The sequence below is a fragment of the Micromesistius poutassou genome (genome assembly GCF_964030765.1).
Source record: "Micromesistius poutassou genome assembly, chromosome: 16".
NCBI classification, from domain to species: domain Eukaryota; kingdom Metazoa; phylum Chordata; class Actinopteri; order Gadiformes; family Gadidae; genus Micromesistius; species Micromesistius poutassou.
This window is the reverse complement of record NC_140286.1, coordinates 3525321-3544860: the sequence shown is the minus strand read 5'-3', so window position 1 is coordinate 3544860 and position 19540 is coordinate 3525321. Positions and strand designations below refer to the sequence as shown.

The window sequence follows — 19540 nt, the reverse complement described above, 5'->3', positions numbered from 1 at the left end:
TGTGTGTGTGTGTGTATGTCTATGTATACGTGTGTGTGTGTGTGTCTATGTATACGTGTGTGTGTGTGTGTGTGTACCTGATGTTGTTGGTCAGCCCCGTGTCGGGGTCCACGGCGCTCACCCGGCCCACGGTGCAGGCGGGGGGGCAGTTCTCCGACACGTCCATGAGGTAGCGGGTCCGGGAGAAGCGGGGCGGCTCGTCGGCGTCCAGGACCGCCACCCGGATGGACGCCCGGTCCTTGAAGGGCCCGCGCCGCAGGAAGCGGGGGTCCACGATGGGGTTCAGGACCTCCACCGAGAAGGAGTAGGAGCTGCGGCTCTCGTAGTCCACCGGCTGGAGGGGGGGGTGGGGGGGGGGGGGGGGGACAGACGGACAGGCAGAGTGTCACAAGGAGGGCGCAGGAGCTGGCCTTCAAGGTAAAAGCCCTCCTCCCTCCTGGGGTTTTGAGTGGAAGTACTGGAAGTGCATGAATAACAAATACACCAATGATGAGATGACATACGTTTGCACATCGTTCGTCCGAGATGTAAAAATTCAGGGGTCGCAACAGAAAGTAGTAGTGGTAGAGGTAGGGTAGGGGTAAAGGGGTAGGACTCCCAGCCGGGCGGTTCAGGGTCATAGCACTCATTGTCCTCAATGATCTGTATCAATCCACTGTAAATTGCTCTGGAAAAAAGGGACTTTATTCCTAATGACCAAATGCTAAATAGCAAAGACAAATACCAATTTAAAATGAACTGAAAACTAGAACTTGAGATCAAAACACGGAGAGGGTATTTCGACTGACTGAGCCAAGGACTTTTCTACCCTATCAGTTTGCATAATTGGCTGATGTTTTAATACCGTTATGAGCTACAAGCACTTTCTAACTCATCCTAATAGCCAGGCCTTGAGCCTTGTGGAGCAGATCATACATTCATGTATTTCAACACAGAGCCCACACTCGTCATAAGAACATGTTGTTCAAGGCTTCCTCCGTGCAGAGCGGTGCTTAAGGATCTGTGTCCAGATCGCTGCGTGTGTGGCTGCTGTGGTGCAGGGCGGAACGCCTTATTCCCCAGCCCATCGCCCACCTGTCGAGCCTCATTAACGCAGGTGGCGAAAAAGGATGAATAAATGAATACTTTTCAATGGTGAGTCCCGCCAAAAGACATGAGTAATGAATCCAAGAGGGTGTAATGTCACTGTGCCCAATATTGCTGCCATGATCTGGGCTCCATTGCTAAGGACTTTTGCATTCTTCCTTTTGCATTCGGAAAAAAAACCCGAATACGTAGATGAGATTGGATTGTCGTGGATGTGATTGCAGTCACAGCCTGGTATTTAACAGCATTTGAAAGACGACCACTAAAACCTCTGTCACGTACACTGTGGATTTTTTTTGTCGGACCAAAGTCACGCCAAAGTCAAAGTGGCGCGGCGCATACCTTGTGTTATAGCCGCGTTGATGTTTACAACCAGCGGCCAACAAAGTATCGCGTGGTAGGGACATAACACAAGAGGGGGGGCGGGGTTGATGTCGGATGATGCGGTCGTAGAACATTCTGTTGCTCGGCCATTTATTTGATGGAGTACTAACTGTGTTGACGCCACAGGAAGGGCAGAGCCAGCGCGCTAACCACCTTGAAGAGAGAGAACCCAGGACGTGACCACCGATACGTCCTGGGTTCCGCTGTAGCGGCGTGCGGTGGGGGTCGGGGGGGAGTTTAGCGCCGCACCGCGCTAAGCCGTAGCCCCAGCACTTTTTTGGGTCGGAATCCTTTTTTCATTTTTTATTGATTTCCTTTTCCGCAGATGCCCTGGAAGTTTTGCTGCGTGCGCGCGTCCTTCTCGCTTGGCGTACATGTGAAGGCAGAGCGTTGGTGGGCATTGTTGGCAGGTATTGTGTGTCTTTAGTGCAGCTTCAGGGTTGCTTGTAGATATTGTCTCAGGCCAAGAGAAAGCGGCGTGGGAGGAGAAGGCTCTCGCATGAGGATTCTCGCTTCAGAAACAATGGCGCTAAGTCTCCACACAAATCCTTTAAAATAGGCGACGAAAAAGTTAGGCACACGCACACACACACGCGCGCGCGCTCTCTCCTCAAAGAAAGGAAATGTACTCTGCCTGGCATCGTGATATAAACAACCACTATGAATAAAAAGAATATATAAATAAATAAATCGAACTGAAACTGACAACGGAAATGTGGAAAGCAGAGTTGGGGCTCTGATGGTGTTCTGTGAACAAACTCGGGGAAAAAATAAAAATAAAGTTCCTCCGTGATTCCACAACAGTGGAGCATCTGGAAGTTCAAGCCCTCTGATTGGCCAATCAACGCCATCATCCAAGTAACGCAACAGCTGGCTAGGTGGTGGATGGAGGCGGTGTGACATATTTACGTTTTTGCGAAGCTGAAAATCCGAAACTTGCCGTATGAAGACGCAAGTCTGCATGTGTGAGTGCATGTGTGCATGTAGATGCATGTGTAGGTCAATGTGTGACGTCTGTGTGTATGTTTGGTTGTGTTTGTTTGTTTGTGTGCCTGCGTGTCTGTGCCTGCCTGCGTGGATGGGTGTTTGTGTGTGTGTGTGTGTGTGTGCCTGCCTGCCTGCCTGCCTGCCTGCGTGGATGGGTGTGTGTGTGTGTGTGTGTGTGTGTGTGTGTGTGTGTGTGTGTGTGTGTGTGTGTGTGTGTGTATGTGTGCGCGTGTGTCCGTCCATGCAAGAGTGTATGGGTGTGTTTGGCTCCCCGACCCAAAGTGAGCGTGAATCTTCCCCCCTAGACAGAGAGCCGTGATGGGTTGAGCATAAATAGCCTCTGTGCCTATGCAGAAATATTCCCTGTCAGGTTCACCCAGAGAGGAAGTGTCCTGCCAAGGTCCCCACAACACCACACTCTGTGGAGGTCCCCACCCTGCCTCTCTTACACACTACCCTCTCTTACACACTCCCCTCTCTCTGTATTTACACACACACCTCTAGCTCTTGTCTCGCCTGCTCTCACACATACTTTTACCTCGTTCTTTTACCTCTCTCTCTCTCTCTCTCTCCCTTTCTCTCTTCATCAACTGGCTCTCTGTTTATCTCTCCCTACGCCATCTCTTCTCTCTCTCATCTCTCTTTCTCCTTCCCTCCCCACTCTCTCCATCTTATCCCTCTTGCTCCCCCATCCCCCTCTATCTTCTACCCCTTTCTCTCCCCTCTCTCCTCTCCTCTCTCTCCCCCTCTCTCTCTCCTCTCTCCTCTCTCTCTCTCTCCACTCCCAGTGGTGAGCCATGCAGGGCCAACCAGACCACCCCCCCCCCCCCCCCCCCCCCGCCCACAGTTCTAAAGGGTAGAGGATTGATTAAAGAGGAGGCTGGGGGAATTGAAGGGCACACATATTGAGTTTCAGTCAACGTGAGGACGTCACTGGGGGGAAAAATATACAGAATGGAATAAAAATAAATAATAGAATAAAGAAAGAATCAACAGGAAAATGTCTGGAGGAAAAAAATAGGTGCAGGAAGAATGATTCATGTTTGTGAGTGTGTGCATGAGGGCGTGTGTCTGTGGGTGGGTGTAGATGTGCCAGTGCACGTTTGCGTCTGTGTTTGTGTGTGTGTGTGTGTGTGTGTGTGTGTGTGTGTGTGTGGGTGTGTGCACCTGTGCGTTTATATGTGTGTGTATGTGTGTGTGTGTGTGTGTGTGCACCGTGGGAGGAGCCATGCATGTGTCTATATGTTTACGTATATAAGTGTATGTATGCAGACACACACCTCTATAGTGTGTGTGCGTATGTAGGGGGTGGTAGGGGATGTGGGTGGTGGGGGGGGGTGGGGAAGGAGTGTGAGACGCTTTCCTAACTGGTTCCCATTAGAGGGGGAGAGAGACCGTCTGTCTGAGCGAGAGAGGTGTCACTTGCACTGTGAACACACACTCATCACTCGCCCGCACCCCCTCGCTCTCCACCACTCCATCACTGCCCCCCCCCCCCCCGCCTGCCTCCCTCACCCCCCTCACCAAGAGAAGACTCCCTCCCCCCTTCACTCCATCAGCCGCTCTGCTCTGCTACCCTCTCTCCCTCCCCCCTTTCTCTGCCTCCCCCTCTCTCTCCCTCCGCCTCTCGCTCTATTCTTCCTGTCTCAAGTCTTTTTCAGGGATAAGGTGAATAATGTGTTCACACACTCTCACACATACATACACACACACACACACACACACACACACACGCAGAAACATATAGACATGCACGCACATACACACGCACACCCACACGCACGCATGCATACACAAACACTTCCATACGTGCCCATACAACGCACGCATATACACACACACACACACACACACACAAACACACACACCAACACACGTAAACGTCCACACACACACACACACACACACACACACACGTGCACGTCCACACACACGAACACTGCCCTAGCAAAAAAACATACGCGGCAAACTATTCTCACACACACACGTACACAGACAGACAGCCTTTCTCTCTCTCCAACCAACAGTCTGAGTGAGTCTCTCACTCTGTCTCATGATGCAACACTCCAGTGCTCTTATTCCGAAAGTCACACTGCTTTCGTAGCTCTCCGTAGAACTCATATCGCATGCCACTTCCCCTCTCAGCAGGCCAGACATTAATTAGCTACCCTGCACGCTACACTGGCCATACAGAATGTCTCCTGCCTCAAACATCCAAAAACTGTCTCACACACACACACACACACACACACACACACACTACCAACAAATACTGCTATTCACACATACACACACACACAGACACATGCAAACACACACACACACACACACACACACACACACACACACACACACACACACACACATGCACACACACACACACTGTACATGTTGTGGGATGTGGTGCTTTGTGTGAGTGTGTGTGTGTGTGTGTGTGTTTGTATGTCTTTGGCCTGAGTAAAGGTTAAAATCCTCTAGCCTGTAGGAATTCATGGTGGTGTCTGTGTTACGTGTGTGTGTGTGTGTGTGTGTGTGTGTGTGTGTGTGCGCTGTATGTTTGTGTTTGGGTATGTGTGTGTGTGTGTGTATATGTGTGTGTTTGCCAGATATAAACTGCATTAGAAGACTTGAAATCGAACAAAGGTTAAAATCATAAGCCCAGAGGGAGCGAGTGTGTGTGTGTTTGTGTCTGTCTGTGTTTGTGTGTGTGTGTGTGTGTGTGTGTGTGTGTGTGTGTGTGTGTGTGTGTGTGTGTGTGTGTGTGTGTGTGTTATGCACACAGCATACATGCACAAAAACATGTTTGTTGCTGATAGATTTTTTTGTGTGTGTGTTTGTATGTGTGTTTGCATGTGTTTGTTTGTGAATGTATGTTTGTGCATGTTTGGGTGTGTGTAGGTTTTTCTGCATACGTTTTGGGAATGTGTGCGTGTGTGTGTGCGTGTGTTACACTCCCTCCCTCTCTGAGGTTGTGCTTCAGCGTGGGTTGCATCTTCATTTCCTTTATTATAAATCAGGGCCATTGGTCACATTCGTCTGATGACAGACACTGCGTCCGGAAGCTTCTGCTGCAGCAGAACATAGACTCACTGTCTCTCTTTCAATTCTCTCTCTCTCTCTCTCTCTCTCTCTCTCTCTCTCTCTCTCTCTCTCTCTCTCTCTCTCTCTCTCTCTCTCTCTCTCTCTCTCTCTCTCTCTCTCTCTCTCTGTCTCTAGCTTATAAGCACCACCCCTTGCCTCTCTCTCTCTCCCCTTCTTTCTCCCCTGCTCTCTTTTTTGTCTCTCTCAGAGGAGATTAACTCAATCTCCCCTCCGCGTGCGAAAACAAACGCAGATAATCCTGCATGCGCGGCGAGCAGGCGACCGCCGGATTAGCCGCCGTCTTTTAAGTGGAGCGCACGCGGCTGCTCTGGCGGCTCACCGCGCGCTAGTTAGCTCGTCCTTCCAGGTGAACGCAACCGATGGCAACGCGCACCCGGCCCCGTGTGGAAGGCCGCCCGGCCAGAGGTTGTGAGTGACACCATTACCACATCTCCACAGAGTTCACAACGATGATGTTCAAACACAAGCCAGAGTTGCGTCAGAGTTATTTTGATTCTATTTTGTCGGTTCGAAAAAAACAAAATTGCTGCTGGGTGGCGGGGCGAGGTGAAATCAAAGTGTTCCGTCGTCCCCTCGCTCTGAATGACGTTGGTTGTTTTTTTTCCCCGAGGCCTGCGGTCTCGTCAAGTGTGTGGCTATAGCCCTGATCAAACCGAAAGACGAAAAAAACAAATACACGCGCCCGCCGTCTCTCCGACTTTCATACTTGATTACATAATGTATGCAAATTAATGCGTCAAAACAGAAAGTTGGTTGGGGCCTAATCAAGACGCCTTACTGACAGCAGGTACAGATGTCTCCCCGCCAGCCCGCCAGCCCCCCCCACCCGCTACCCCCCTTCACCTCCATCCATGTCTCGCTTTGTTGGCTGCGCTTTCTGAATCAAAGGCACAGGCACATAGTGAGGGATGTATGACCCGAAGACCACCTTCTCAAAGCAATCTCATTGAATAGCATCTCTCTCTCTCTCTCTCTGTCTATTTCTCTCTCTCTCTGTCTATTTCTCTCTCTCTCTCTCTCTGTGTCTCTCTCTCTCGTTCTATTTTTCTCTCTCTCTGTCTGTCTATTTCACTCTCTGTTGCTCTGTCTCTCTGTCTCTCTGTCTCTCTCTCTCTCTCTCTCTCTCTCTCTCTCTCTCTCTCTCTCTCTCTCTCTCTCTCTGTAAGCCAACAGGGGGCACTGCTGCCGCGGAGCGTTGCCATGGCGCCGCCGCGTGTTCTGTTTCATGGGATGCTATGCTAATGCGATGCTAATGCTCCAATTAACTGCTAGTTACACTGTGCCCTATTCACACGCTGTATCAAAAATCCATTAACGCCCGTATGTATATTCATTAACTGCAATTTGTGATGAGCAAATTGTTAGAAGAGAGCATATGGGTAGAGGCACCAGAGAGGAGCAGAACTTAAATTAAGAATAGAACAGAATACAACTGAATGGGATGGGATGAGTGCTCTAATTCCTGTACGTCTTGTCGTATGAATAGTAAGGCATTCCGTGGTTCTGAATAGAGCAGACCACAAGAGAGGACCAGGGAGAGGAGAGAGGAGAATAGCATGGAGCATAATAGAAGAGAATAAGATAGAAGCTAAAAGAGCCGTTTAGAATATAATCAAATAATTCTGAACCGAAAATAACAAAAAAGAACAAAACCGAACAGAACCGAATAGAACAAAATAGAATAACACTGAATAGAACAAAATAGAATAACACAGAATAGAACAAAACCGAATAGAACAAAACAGAATAACACTGAATAAAATAATAGTACAAAATAGAACAAAGTATAACAGTAAACAAAAAACATATATAAGAACAGAAACCGAGGAGAAGCGAATAGAGCCACCAGAACAGAATGCGCCGCTCCCCTGGGTGGTGACAGAGTGATAACAGCCAGTGAGCCAGCGCTCATCAAAACCCTCATTCCTCTAATTATCTCCCCTAAAACGTTGACAGGAACTCCACTTGACCTCGCCGAAAAAGGGAGGGAGAAGAAAGGAGGAGAGGAGCGCAGCCCGGCGGAAATGGGGTGTGCGCGAAGAGAAGCGCACGAGGAGAAGCGTGCGCGCAGCTTAAGCCCCTGCTGTCTGGGAACGCATGGCTTCCAGCGGCCATGTAAACCAGTGAGGGCTGGATTGCGGCGACATAAACGGAGGCCCCCCCCCCCCCCCCCGCTTCGTCGGCGTGCTAAGATAAAGACGCATGTACGTGCACACTCATGGTAATCTGTCGCTGTATGCTCCCTCTGAATTAATATGGGACCGATGCACTCATGTTTGTGTGTGTGTGTGTGTGTGTGTGTGTGTGTCTACGTGTGTGTCAGCCAGATAGAACAGAGAGGGAGGTAGAGGGATGGATAGAGGGGGCTGGTTGGGGGAAAGAGGGATGAAGGATAGATGGAGAAGAGAGAGAGAGAGAGAGAGTAATGATAGAGTAGAAGGTTGTTTAAAGTGCCATTGAGGAATGATGAGAGGATAGTGATAACAAGATGGAGATCCTAGGTGTGTGTGTATGTGTGTTTCTGTGTGTGTGTGTGTGTGTGTGTGTGTGTGTGTGTGTGTGTGTGTGTGTGTGTGCGCCCGCATGCATACGTGTGTGTGTGTGTGTGTGTGTGTGTGTGGGCACACGTGCGTACGAGTGTGTGTGTGTGTGTGTGTGTGTGTGTGTGTGTGTGTCTTTAGCTGGTCGATGCAGTCGTTTCTAAAGGGTGTGTTGGATGCTGTCCCAAAAGACACACAAATAACGACAAGAATAAAAACAGCTCCCTGAATTTAAAAGGTTTTCTTGGGGAGGAGAGAGAGAGAGAGAGATGGAGTGGGAGACCGAGCACTACTTTGTCAGTCCCAGGCAGACCACGGTAGATCACATCTAGATCCACAGACAGACAATCGCAGAGGGGCCGAGATGATGATGCCCTGCTCTTGTCCCTGATTCACCCTGGCCCTGTCACCCCCACCCACAAGCACCTCCACCACCATCCCCACCACCTACACATCCACCCTGTCACCACACCCCCCCCCCGCCCCCTCACCTCACCCCTCACTCAACACCCCTCACGACCGCCACTACCTCCACCCTCATTACTACAACTCCAATCGCAACCACCATCATAACCTCAACCCTTATTACTACGACTCTTCACCCCCATCACCTCAACCCTTCACCCCTCAACCCATTACCTCCACCACCCCCATGACTTCATCATTATCACCCCCAACACTTCCACCCCCATCACAACCACACCAACCACTCCCACTGCCATCACTACCACCCCCACACCAACCACTACCTACCCCATCATTACCACCCCCACCACTACCACCCCCATTAAAACCACCCCCACCACAACCACTACCACCCCCATCATTACTAGCCCCACCACTACCATCCCCGTCAAGACCACCCCCACCACAACCACACTAACCCCTACCACCCCAATTACTACAACCCCTAACACCAGCCTCACCACCCTTCCTCTCCTGTTCCTCTCTGATCGCCATGTCTAACCTCCTTCCAGACACATTTATCTCCTTCTTTCTCTGTATTTCTTATGTTTCCTGGCTTTGCCCATCCTTTTTTCACTTGTCTGTTGATGTGAGGGGTGCTTTGTGTTTTCGTTCCTTCTGTTGTGTTTGGGAATCAGTTCAACGGAGTCCTGTAATTACTGTAACTGTAATTAAACTAGGCCACGTGCTAGTCAGTTTCGCAGCCTTTCTCAGCCCTCTCTCTCCCTCTCTCTTGCTGTCTTTTGCCCTCTCTCTTTCTCACCCTGTCTTTCTCCCTCTCTCATTATGTCTCCCTCTCTCTCTTACTTTCTGTTGAGTGTTGATCAATCAATCAATCGACTGAAATACATGGTATATGTGCAGCAAAGTGCTTGAATATGAAACATAAATCAATCAGAAATACCATAATATCAATCAATATAAATAAATAAAGCATAATAATATAATAATATAACACTGGAAGTAATCTGTATCTATGTCTGTGTTCATTCACTCTCTCTCTCTCTGCCGTCTTTCCTCTCATACTCTGAGCTGTGTCATCATTACTGCCCATTCTCTCTGCCTCTCTCTATCCCTCTATCTCTGTATCTCTCTCTCTCTATATATATACACATATACCTCTCTCCGCCTCGCTCTCCCTCTCTTTCCCTACTTCTAACTCTTCTTAGTGCTTCTCAGTTTCTCTCTCTCCCTCTCTCTCTCTCTTTCTCTTTATCTCACCCGCGTTCTTTGCATCGCAATTCATTTATATAGCTGACACTTCACTTAACATAGAATAAGTGGATCCCCCCCGCCCCCTCCATGCACCACCCACACTCTTTCTCCGTCTCATCTTCAACCTTCTTGGTTTGTTACAATGGCTCCCCCCCCTCCAAGTCAACAGCCACAGCGACCGGAGGTCTTCCTGCGGTGTGAGCTGTGCGGGGCCACGGGGTCAGGCTCTGCCAAGTGGGCCGGGAGAGAGGGACACCCATTATCTGTGTGTGTGCGTGTGAGTTTGAAGGGGGGGATGAGTGTTTGTGTCTGGGAGAAATAAAGCTTTGTGTGTGTGTGTGTGTGTGTGTGTGTGTGTGTGTGTGTGTGTGAGTGGTTTATGTGCGTGAGTGTCTGCATCTTTATGTGTGTGTGCCTGTGTGTGTGCGTGTGTGTGTGCGTCTTTGTCTTTGTGTGTGTGTGTGTGTGTGTGTGTGTGTGCGCCTTTGTGTGTGTGTGTGTGTGTGTGTGTGTCTTTGTGTGTGTGTGTGTGTGTGTGTGTGTGTGTGTGTGTGTGTGTGTGTGTGTGCGTCTTTATGTGTGTGCACGTGTGTGTGTGTGTGTGTGTGTGTGTGTGTGTGTGTTTCTTGTATGTGCTTGAGAGGCTGTGTGTGCATTTGGCAAGGGATCATGTGTGTATCAGTACAATTGTGTTATGTGCTGCTAAATAGTGATGCCGTGTTTGTGTGTTTGTGTGTGTGTGTATGTGTATGTGTGCATGTATGTGTGCATGAATTGCACACATACAATTGTGTGGATGCGAGTGTGCGTGTGCAGATGGGCGTGTGCCCTTGTGTGTGTGTGTGTGTGTGTGTGTGTGTGTGTGTCTGCCCGCAGCAAGCCGTTGACCAGTGAGGTCAGCCCTGGTGCCGTGGCAACAACCAATTGTTCCGGTCAGAATTCCATCTCTCAGTTAGAGTGAGGATCCTGTGGATGGGAACGCACCCCGGCAGACATTATTAACAGCGCGCCAATCAGTGGCGTAAATATCGACGGTGCAACCGGTGCAGCTGTCCGGGGCCCAGACGCCGTCAGGGGCCCATGGAGGAATAAAAAAAATAAATTAAAAAAAATATTGCTTTTGTGAATTAAATAGCTCGGGGGCGGGTCGGTAAAGTAGGCTAGCTGAGTGGCTGGTATGGGAGGAGGAATGATCATTTGTCCAAATTCATTCATTCAATCATTCCACTCATTTGTTTACCCATGTGCGATTGCTACCCCTACTCTCATTGGCTGAATCGTTGAGAACGTTTTAGACTCAATCAATATAAGGTCGCGGGGAGACAAAGCTCTGTTGGTTTGTATATTTTATTTTCGTAATGGTAGGAAAAAACAATACTTCATTAAAGCATGCAATTGTGATGTAGAACAAAATAAAAAGAAAACAAAGTGCTTGCATGATATTGAAACCTACAGCGATCGTTAGTTAACTTGTGTGGTGTCTTGTCATTTGTTTACCCATGTGCCATGGCAACGCGATTGCTACCTGCTGTAGTAGTACTCTCATTGGCTGAATCTTTGGGGGGGCACAAAAAAGATATTTGCACCGGGGCCATCACCATGATGTTACGCCACTGGCACCAATATCTCCCCCACACACACACACACACACACACACACACACACACACACACACACACACACACACACACACACACAGTGTTTTGGTTATTTTATATCGTAGGTTTACCAGGAAGGAAACCTGAGTGTGAGCTCAGTACATTTTATGCGTCGCTGTAATTGGTTCTATCAGCGTTGGTTTTTAATTGTATTAGTGTTGGCCCTAATTCTCTTTGAGTCTATTTTCAGAGGTTTCTATTCGCCGCACTCCCGTTCTCTGAGAGGTTAACAAAGCCTGTCAGCCCGTGGGCTTTGTGTTTCAGGTGTTCCGCACGCCCACCAGAGTCCCCTTATCCGCGCCTAAACCGCCGCCGCAGCTCTGATCAACACAGACAAAAAGAAAAAAAGAACAGAGCGGAACAAAAAACTGCTGCCAACCTCCACTGAAGTACGTGTCAAAGAAAGACTGACACTCAAGTGTTCCATTTAACTTATTGTTTCACCCCGTCGCCGTGGAGCATTGCTTTTCTCAGCCTTTTCTTTTGGTATCTCACTGTAGGTTGCGAGTAGCAGGGGACTAGAGCGGGACATGAAACGCTGAAGGAACACAAAGGCAGATGCGTTGGAGTACTAATTGAGGGTTTGAAAATAACGCTTTGTTGGGTTTTCACTGCCTTGGTGAATATGGATCCGTGGAGAGAGGGGCATGGTTATTCTGTGTGTGTGTGTGTGTGTGTGTGTGTGTGTGTGCGTGTGTGTGGGAGTGTGTGTGTGTGTGTGCTCATCGCTGGAGCATTGTTGTTCCCGTGTGTTTCAATGTTTTTGACTACCTGTGATTTTCCCTCTCTTTTCACCTCCCACACACAGACAAAATCAAACACAAAATCACACACACACACACACACACACACACACACACACACACACACACACACACACACACTCCACTCAGATCTCTCCATGTCACCTTAACCTCAACCTCACACACTCCCGCTTCAAAACACTGCCTCTCTCGCTCTCCCCCCTCCAGCAGTGTCTCTCTCCCTCTCTCTCTATTATCTCTGCTTTCTCTTGTATTTATTTATTTACCAGCCTGCGTCTCTGGATTAATTTTTCCGCTTTGTCGTGCATCTGACTTCTCTTGCAAGCTGTCTCTATCTCCCTCTGAGATGCTCTCTCAGTGGCTTGCTAATGTCTCTCACCCACTTTCACCACCTCTATATCTTTGTCTCTCTATCTTTCTCTCTGTTTCCCCCTCTGTCTCTCCTTCTCTCTCTCTCATTATCTCTCTCTCATCTCCCCCCCCCCTCTCTGTCTCACACACACACACACACACACACACACACACACACACACACACACACACACACACACACACACACACACACACACACACACACACACACACACACCTGTCCATCAGGTGTATGTATTACATGCCTGTACTGAACTCTCCATTCTTGTCTTTGTGCGAAGCCCATTAAGGAGACACCAGCTATAGAGCCCATTCATCACCTCATTTAGGGCCCCTATAAGGGCTCCCAGTGGGGTAATTGATATTATGGTTAAAGACTTTGTACGATTTGTACAAAGGATGCCCTTGATTGTGCCCACAATTAAAACGTCATTGCACACAGAAAGGGCTCCCCCCCCACACATAGAAACTGCTCAAGACAGAAGTGGACCATTGTAGACCAAGATACACACTCTCCAAAGGCAACCCTGTCTGTCTGTCAAAGCTACTGCACTGGTGCACACAGACACACACACACACACACACACACACAAACACATATGTAGACATATGTTGATTTTTCAAAGTAAAAAAAAAATATTATATATATATATATATATTCGTTGATAGATACTGACTTAACAGAGATTTATTTCCATATCTTCGGCATGGCCACTTTTAACACATTCTCTCCTGTGAATTAAACAGATTTCCAGTAAAATCATCAAGGCCAGTCAGTTTGAACGGTACATTTCTTACATGCGCCAACATAAATAAATAAATAAATACCTAGACCTTTATGTTAAAATGCTAGTTGAATTTCAAGGAAATTCACAAGGAAAGATTCTGCTTTGAATTCCGAATGTGGAATCAAAAAGCACTCAAAAAGCACTAAAACAACATGTTACTTTCAGCCAATGCCTGGCACACAGCGGACCATTTTAGAAAACCTGAGAGACCCCATACCTAAGGCTAGATTAAGAAAGACTGAACTGTTTTGGTTTTAAAATGTGTGAAAGGTAACGATTTTGCCAAAACGGCTCACCTCAGAGCCACTGACTCCATTCCCCAACATCCAGTCCGTATTCTCAAAACCGGAGCTCGCGCAAATCGCAATCGCTAATACATTATAAAAAACTTGACCTGAGTGTCGACAAACACAGCAGACGCCGGCTATGCTAGGATACCTATGCTAGCTTTTGCAGTCATTTTATGAGGAACATCCGAAAGAACCGGTGTGAAAAATGGACTGTACATGACGCAGTGTGAATGGGGCATCTCCAATCCTTTGACGCTTTGAACATTTCAAATGAACATAAAAAAAAAGTGTTCATTGGTCTGCCCTTATATAAATATGTATATCTAGGCCTACATATATATATATATATATATATATATTAATATACACACACATACACGTGCATGAAGATGATAAGATACCTCAGTGGCTTCGTGGTGCAGCCAGCCGAGCTAGAGACGAGCCTCGGAGACATGAATGAAGAGTGAGCCTCAGAATGGGGAAAAACTGTAATAAACCAACAGATATCACAACCCCCCCCCCCTCCCCCCCCTCCTTCCAAGCAGGCCGTCAGTCACAACGAGTTCGGTCAAAACATCTCCGCTGCAAATTACTCAATCGCTGTGCCACAGCAAATATTAGTATTCACAGAAGTGTGTGTGTGTGGCTTTGATTGAGTTGTAGAGAGAGAGGGGGAAGAGGGAGAGGGGGGGGGAGGGGATTTTTCAAAGTAAAATCGAAACAGATGGGAGATTTCAGCGAAACGGGACCCATTCACAGTGAGTGAGTGAACCAACCGGGAACGACTTTTATTCTGAAGCCCTGCAATCACTCACATGTCTGCATAGCGCCCCGAAATAAATCGCAAGAAAACCAGGAAAGAAAGCAAATGGGGGTTTCACCTTTGAGCAAACCCTGTAGCGCAGCCCGAGAGATGAATCTGATGAAACCGAGCACGGGGTTTCTTAAAGGCCAATTGACGGGGAGTACGGCGTAATGGACTTAGTCTACCGGCCCCGATTGAACGACTGACTCACAGCGCAAAACAAACTCCAGGAGCAGAAACCAACCGGCCTCACCAACTGTGTTCACACACACACACACACACACACACACACACACACACACACACACACACACACACACACACACACACACACACACACACACACACACACACACACTCCTCTCCTCTCTCTCTCTCTCCCTATCCTGGCCCGATCTCTACTTCTCTCCCTCTCATCCCCTCTCATCTCCTCACCTTCTGCTCCCTTATTCTCCTCATCCCTTTATCCCTCTTAACCGACTGACCTTCTGCACACTATCCCCCCTTCCCCCACCTCTCCTCCTCCTCCTCCGCCTCCCCCTCCCCTCCCATGCAGCTCCACAGGTGAGCCCACACCCCCCACCTCCCCATATCTCCACACATGCCTTCTGTCTCCGTCTCCTCCTCCTCCTCCTCCTCCCTCCTCTCATCTCTCTCTCTCGTCTCCCCTCCTTGCTCCCGCTATCTCCCCCAACAGACCACACCGCCGCCCCATCCCTCCCCTCCAACTTCAACCCCTTCATCTCCGGCAGCAGAAACAAACTCACGCTGGCCCTCTGCACCAGCCCGTCCATTCTGTCCATCTGACCGTCCGGAACATCACACTCCCTGCTTCGCTTCCCCCCTCCCTCCCCCCACCATCCATCACACACCCGCTCATCCTCCACCCCCCCCCCCCCCCCCCCCCTGCTCCTCCTCCCCCCTCCGCTCCTCACCTTGTTCAGGACGATGACGGCCTCCTGGTTGACCCCGGTGATGTTGAAGGTGTCCCCCGCCTCCCCGTCCAGGATGGTGTATTCCAGCCGGGCGTTCTCCCCCACGTCAGAGTCCGACGCCGAGACACGGCCCACCTCCGCCCCCGGGATGGCCAGCTCAGAGAGGGAGAAGGACCACATGCCTGAGAGAGAGAGAGAGAGAGAGAGAGAGAGAGAGACAGAGAGAGAGGGAGAGACACAGAGACAGAGGGAGAGAGAGACCGAGAGAGAGAGAGAAAGAGAGAGAGATAGGGAGGGAGAGAGATTGTTTGAAATTGATGAGGAGAGAGATAGAGAGAGATAATGAGGGAGAATAAGAGAGAGACACACGAGCAGGGATGAAGAGATGAAGAGAGTGATGACAGAGAGAGGGAGAGAGAAAGACAAACAATCAATCAATCATACTTTATTCATCCAGCAGCTTATTTATTATTTATTAATTGCAGCTTTCTCTTCAAGATTGCGTGTGCAAAATGATTGACAAAACAAAAAACACAACACGAACAAGAAATAAAAACAAGTTGATACAAAATCTGAATAGGGGATACATTTCAGAGGGAGACATAAGCAAGGAGAAAAGGATACACAGAACTTGATTAGAGGAAAGCCATCAAAAAAAATAGATGCACTCGTGTGTGTTGGATAAAGAGGGAGAAGGAGAGAGAGGGGGAGAGAGAGGGGGAGAAAGGCGTAGGATTAGGGACACGCTATCTTTCCATAATTTAATTTTCAGAGCCAATACGCTTCGCCGGCACGTATCCGTTTCATTTGTAAAAACCTAAAGAGTTGTCAAATTCCTGCTCGCCAACGCAAACCGCTTTCAATATTTACCATTCCACGCAGCTCTCCCCGATAGAGCTCCATTAACTTTAATGGAAGAGAACGAGGATGAAGGTGAGAGATAAACAGACCGAGGGAGGGTGCGGGTCGAATGGGGTTGAGATAATACTCTGCACCACGCTCCACCTTGATGAAGTGAGCTAACTGCAACATAAAAAAAAGATACAAAAAAAAAGGAGCCACTTGATAATTCTTCCCCCACTCCTAGTCCTGGATCCCCCCTCCTCCTCCCCCCTCCCTCCCTCCAGGGGATGCTACTTCTATGTAATCTCCATAATGGTCTAGTCTTTCAAGCTTGCCGCTAACAACGTGACATTTAAAAAAGTGGCTTCTTTCACAGTCCAAGCCAGCCTCTTTAAAGCAGCTCATGAGAGCTCCTTTTTTCCGCTGCCGTAGCAGTTTATTCTATCCAGGGCAAACATCTCTCTGGCGTTTCGTCCCCTGATGCACATATCTGCCGAGATTTATGAGCAACGCACACACGTGGACACATGCGTCCAGCGGCACACTTGAACATGTAGGATAGGGGGTGTGTGTGTGTGTGTGTGTGTGTGTGGACGGCACGCAGCTGCCCGTCGTATGTACACACACTCTTTGCTGTCTTTAGCGGCCTTGTGGTGAGACATACAGGGAGCGATGCACGGGTGACATTATATTTATTTATGAGCATTTGACCGTGACCCGAGACAGGGCGATCTACGACCTACGGACAACAACTGTGCCGAGAACAAGCAACAACAAACTGAGTGCGAACAATGTGCAAGATTGAAAAGAAAGGTGTTGCTTTATGTGGCCCATTAATGTTTCATGGTGAATACATATCGTGTTGTTGTGCAACACACACTCACTCTCACACACACACACACACACACACACAATAGGGCTAACAACTCTGCTGGCTAGAATGTGTACAGTGTGCAGTGGGATTAATGGGGGGGCTTTGGGTGAGTGCCTATAGACGAATATTGTGAATGAGAATAGAGGCAAAATTGCCCTTTTCCTTCAAACATAAAATAAGAAACCCAGGCAATCCCATTAAGCTGGGGCAGAGCTCTCTGTATATCATGTATTCTATGGAGCAGTCAGACCGAAGGGAGGGAGAGAGAGAGAGAGAGACTAGTATTAGAGAGAGAGAGAGAGAGAGAGAGAGAGATAGAAAGTGAGAGAGGGCGAGAGCGAGAGAGCAGAGAGACTGCAGTACAGTAGCAGAGGATGACCTAATTATGATCCAGTGTGTAGCTGTAGCAACTGGAGTTGTATATTATTTGTGTGTGTGTGTGTGTGTGTGTATATGTGTGTGTGTGTGTGTGTGTGTGTGTGTGTGTCAATAATACAGGAAATACATCCCTAGGCTCAAATTAAGGAATCACAAGGGATGCTTTTTATTTATTAATCCTGATCAATCATTCATTTGACATAATCCACAGTAAATCAATTGCAGGTTTCGTTCACATTCCACAGAGAGGAGCCATGTGTTTGTGTGGGAGAAGTTGCACGTGCAAACCTACCAAGGAAATACTGGGAGGAATATTGGGAGTTTCAAAAAACGTCTTTAAAGTGATTTAAACGTTATATAAAACATGATAAAACAATAAACGCTGACATAAAACTAGCTCTCTAGCAGAACACATTGGGGACATGTTAGACTATTTCCAGTATCTCTTGTGACACCGTTGTTTTCCGAGGGAGCCTAGAGGAAGACAGAAACCATTTGGGCCGGCCGGCTGTGATTGGGCGGATTGCTTTTGACAGGAGTCGAAGGGCAGAACGGGCTCCTTGATGGACCAATGGGGCAGTGACGGACAGGAGGGAGCTTGACCAGTTAAGGCAGAGCATTGGGTAAGACTAGGGACAATGCATTCTACATGGTTATGGAAGTTCCAACAGAGGCCTCAAACCAATGTCTGCTATTCCCAACAGTTTTTAAAACACAACCAAAACTTTAATGGGATTAAAACGAAGAAAAACACAGAACCCAAGCTAGACAAGCTAAACACATTGGGGACCAGTTAAGAAATGGGAGTATTTGGAGATTTCCAACCATGGCATCGAAACCAGAGGTCTGTTAATACTAAAAATTAATAAAGCATAAAACTATTGGGACCAAAATACATCTGTGATCTGCCTGTGTGTTATGAACCCACTAGACCAGTCAGGCCAATAGGGACCTGCTCACTGCTTCTCAGGTCACAACCAAGCCCAGTGAGACAGTTTTTATGCACTAAATATCTGGCAAAGTCGGTCCCACTCTCAACACTATGTCATTTTTAATAATGGCTCAAAACTTTTCTGTTTACCACAGATTGTTATTAAAATGTCTGTCTTCCCGGGGTATATTTTTAGTCCTTTACTTGCTTAAACTTTCATTGCATTTCGTCTTGCTTCTCCTTAAATGATAGTCCCTCAACGATTGCTCTTACAATGTCTTTAAATTGTGAATCCAGCCGATGAAATGGAAAATCCCCTTCACGTTCGAAGGACGCTCGAGGAACAAACCACCATTTCCATGATAAAAACAAGGATGAAATCATTACAATTATTAAATATAATTAAATAGATTACAATGGTTACCATAACGACAATTCTCTCAAATGTTCCTGAGTGATTTGCACGCTCACTATGCATGCGCCCGTGGATCGTCTGCTCCGGGTGGATGACAGGATGAGCAGCTGACATTCAAGTGTGCAACGATCGCCCTTTCACGTGGACATCGCCCGAGCACGTCTCCCGATGTGTCGGCGCACGCTGAGAGGACAAGGGTGTGATTACATCCGCGTTGGAAAAATTCAATTGAATTCCGTCAACCCCCTTCCTTGTTTGGTGAAATGTCATTAGGAAAATGACTCCCCCCTTTCAAGCTGATTTCCATGAGGGTTGAGCAATTGGGCTGAATGTCAGGAGCAAAGGATGAGGAAGTAGACGCGATTACAATAATGGCCGCCTCGGCTGCTCAGATTAGGTGCTCCAGAGACGGGATCTGCCAGCGGTGCACATTACATTCAGATGTGTTCTGAATTCATTTGCGGGAATACAAATTAGAATTAGAAATATTGTAAATGCCCCTGTGCATTCAAAGCCTTAAACCGCACTTGTGTTTTACTTCCAACGGCAAGCTGTCACATTAAAAGTCCCAAGCCCCCCTGGAAATTATTGAAATGATACCAGATCATAAGCTGTTTATGAAGGTTTTCATACATGTTAACCCTGCTGGGGAATGCAAGGCCTGATTTGAGAAGCAAACCGCCAAAAGACATCACCAGTTCTTTACTT

General features: G+C 48.1%; 1 protein-coding gene across 1 annotated transcript in view; it reads right to left on the bottom strand.

Annotated features, from left to right (window-relative positions):
- The window catches only part of cdh24b (cadherin 24, type 2b), a gene marked incomplete at both ends in the record, with an annotated part of 54072 nt that extends 38501 nt beyond the window's left edge, over positions 1 to 15571 (bottom strand). Inside the window, 2 exons of the mRNA XM_084481435.1 lie at positions 78 to 334; positions 15392 to 15571. Of these exons, the coding sequence (XP_084337561.1) occupies positions 78 to 334; positions 15392 to 15571 (437 nt within the window). The remainder of the gene's footprint in view (positions 1 to 77; positions 335 to 15391) is intronic.
- Positions 15572 to 19540: the final 3969 nt, after the last annotated feature.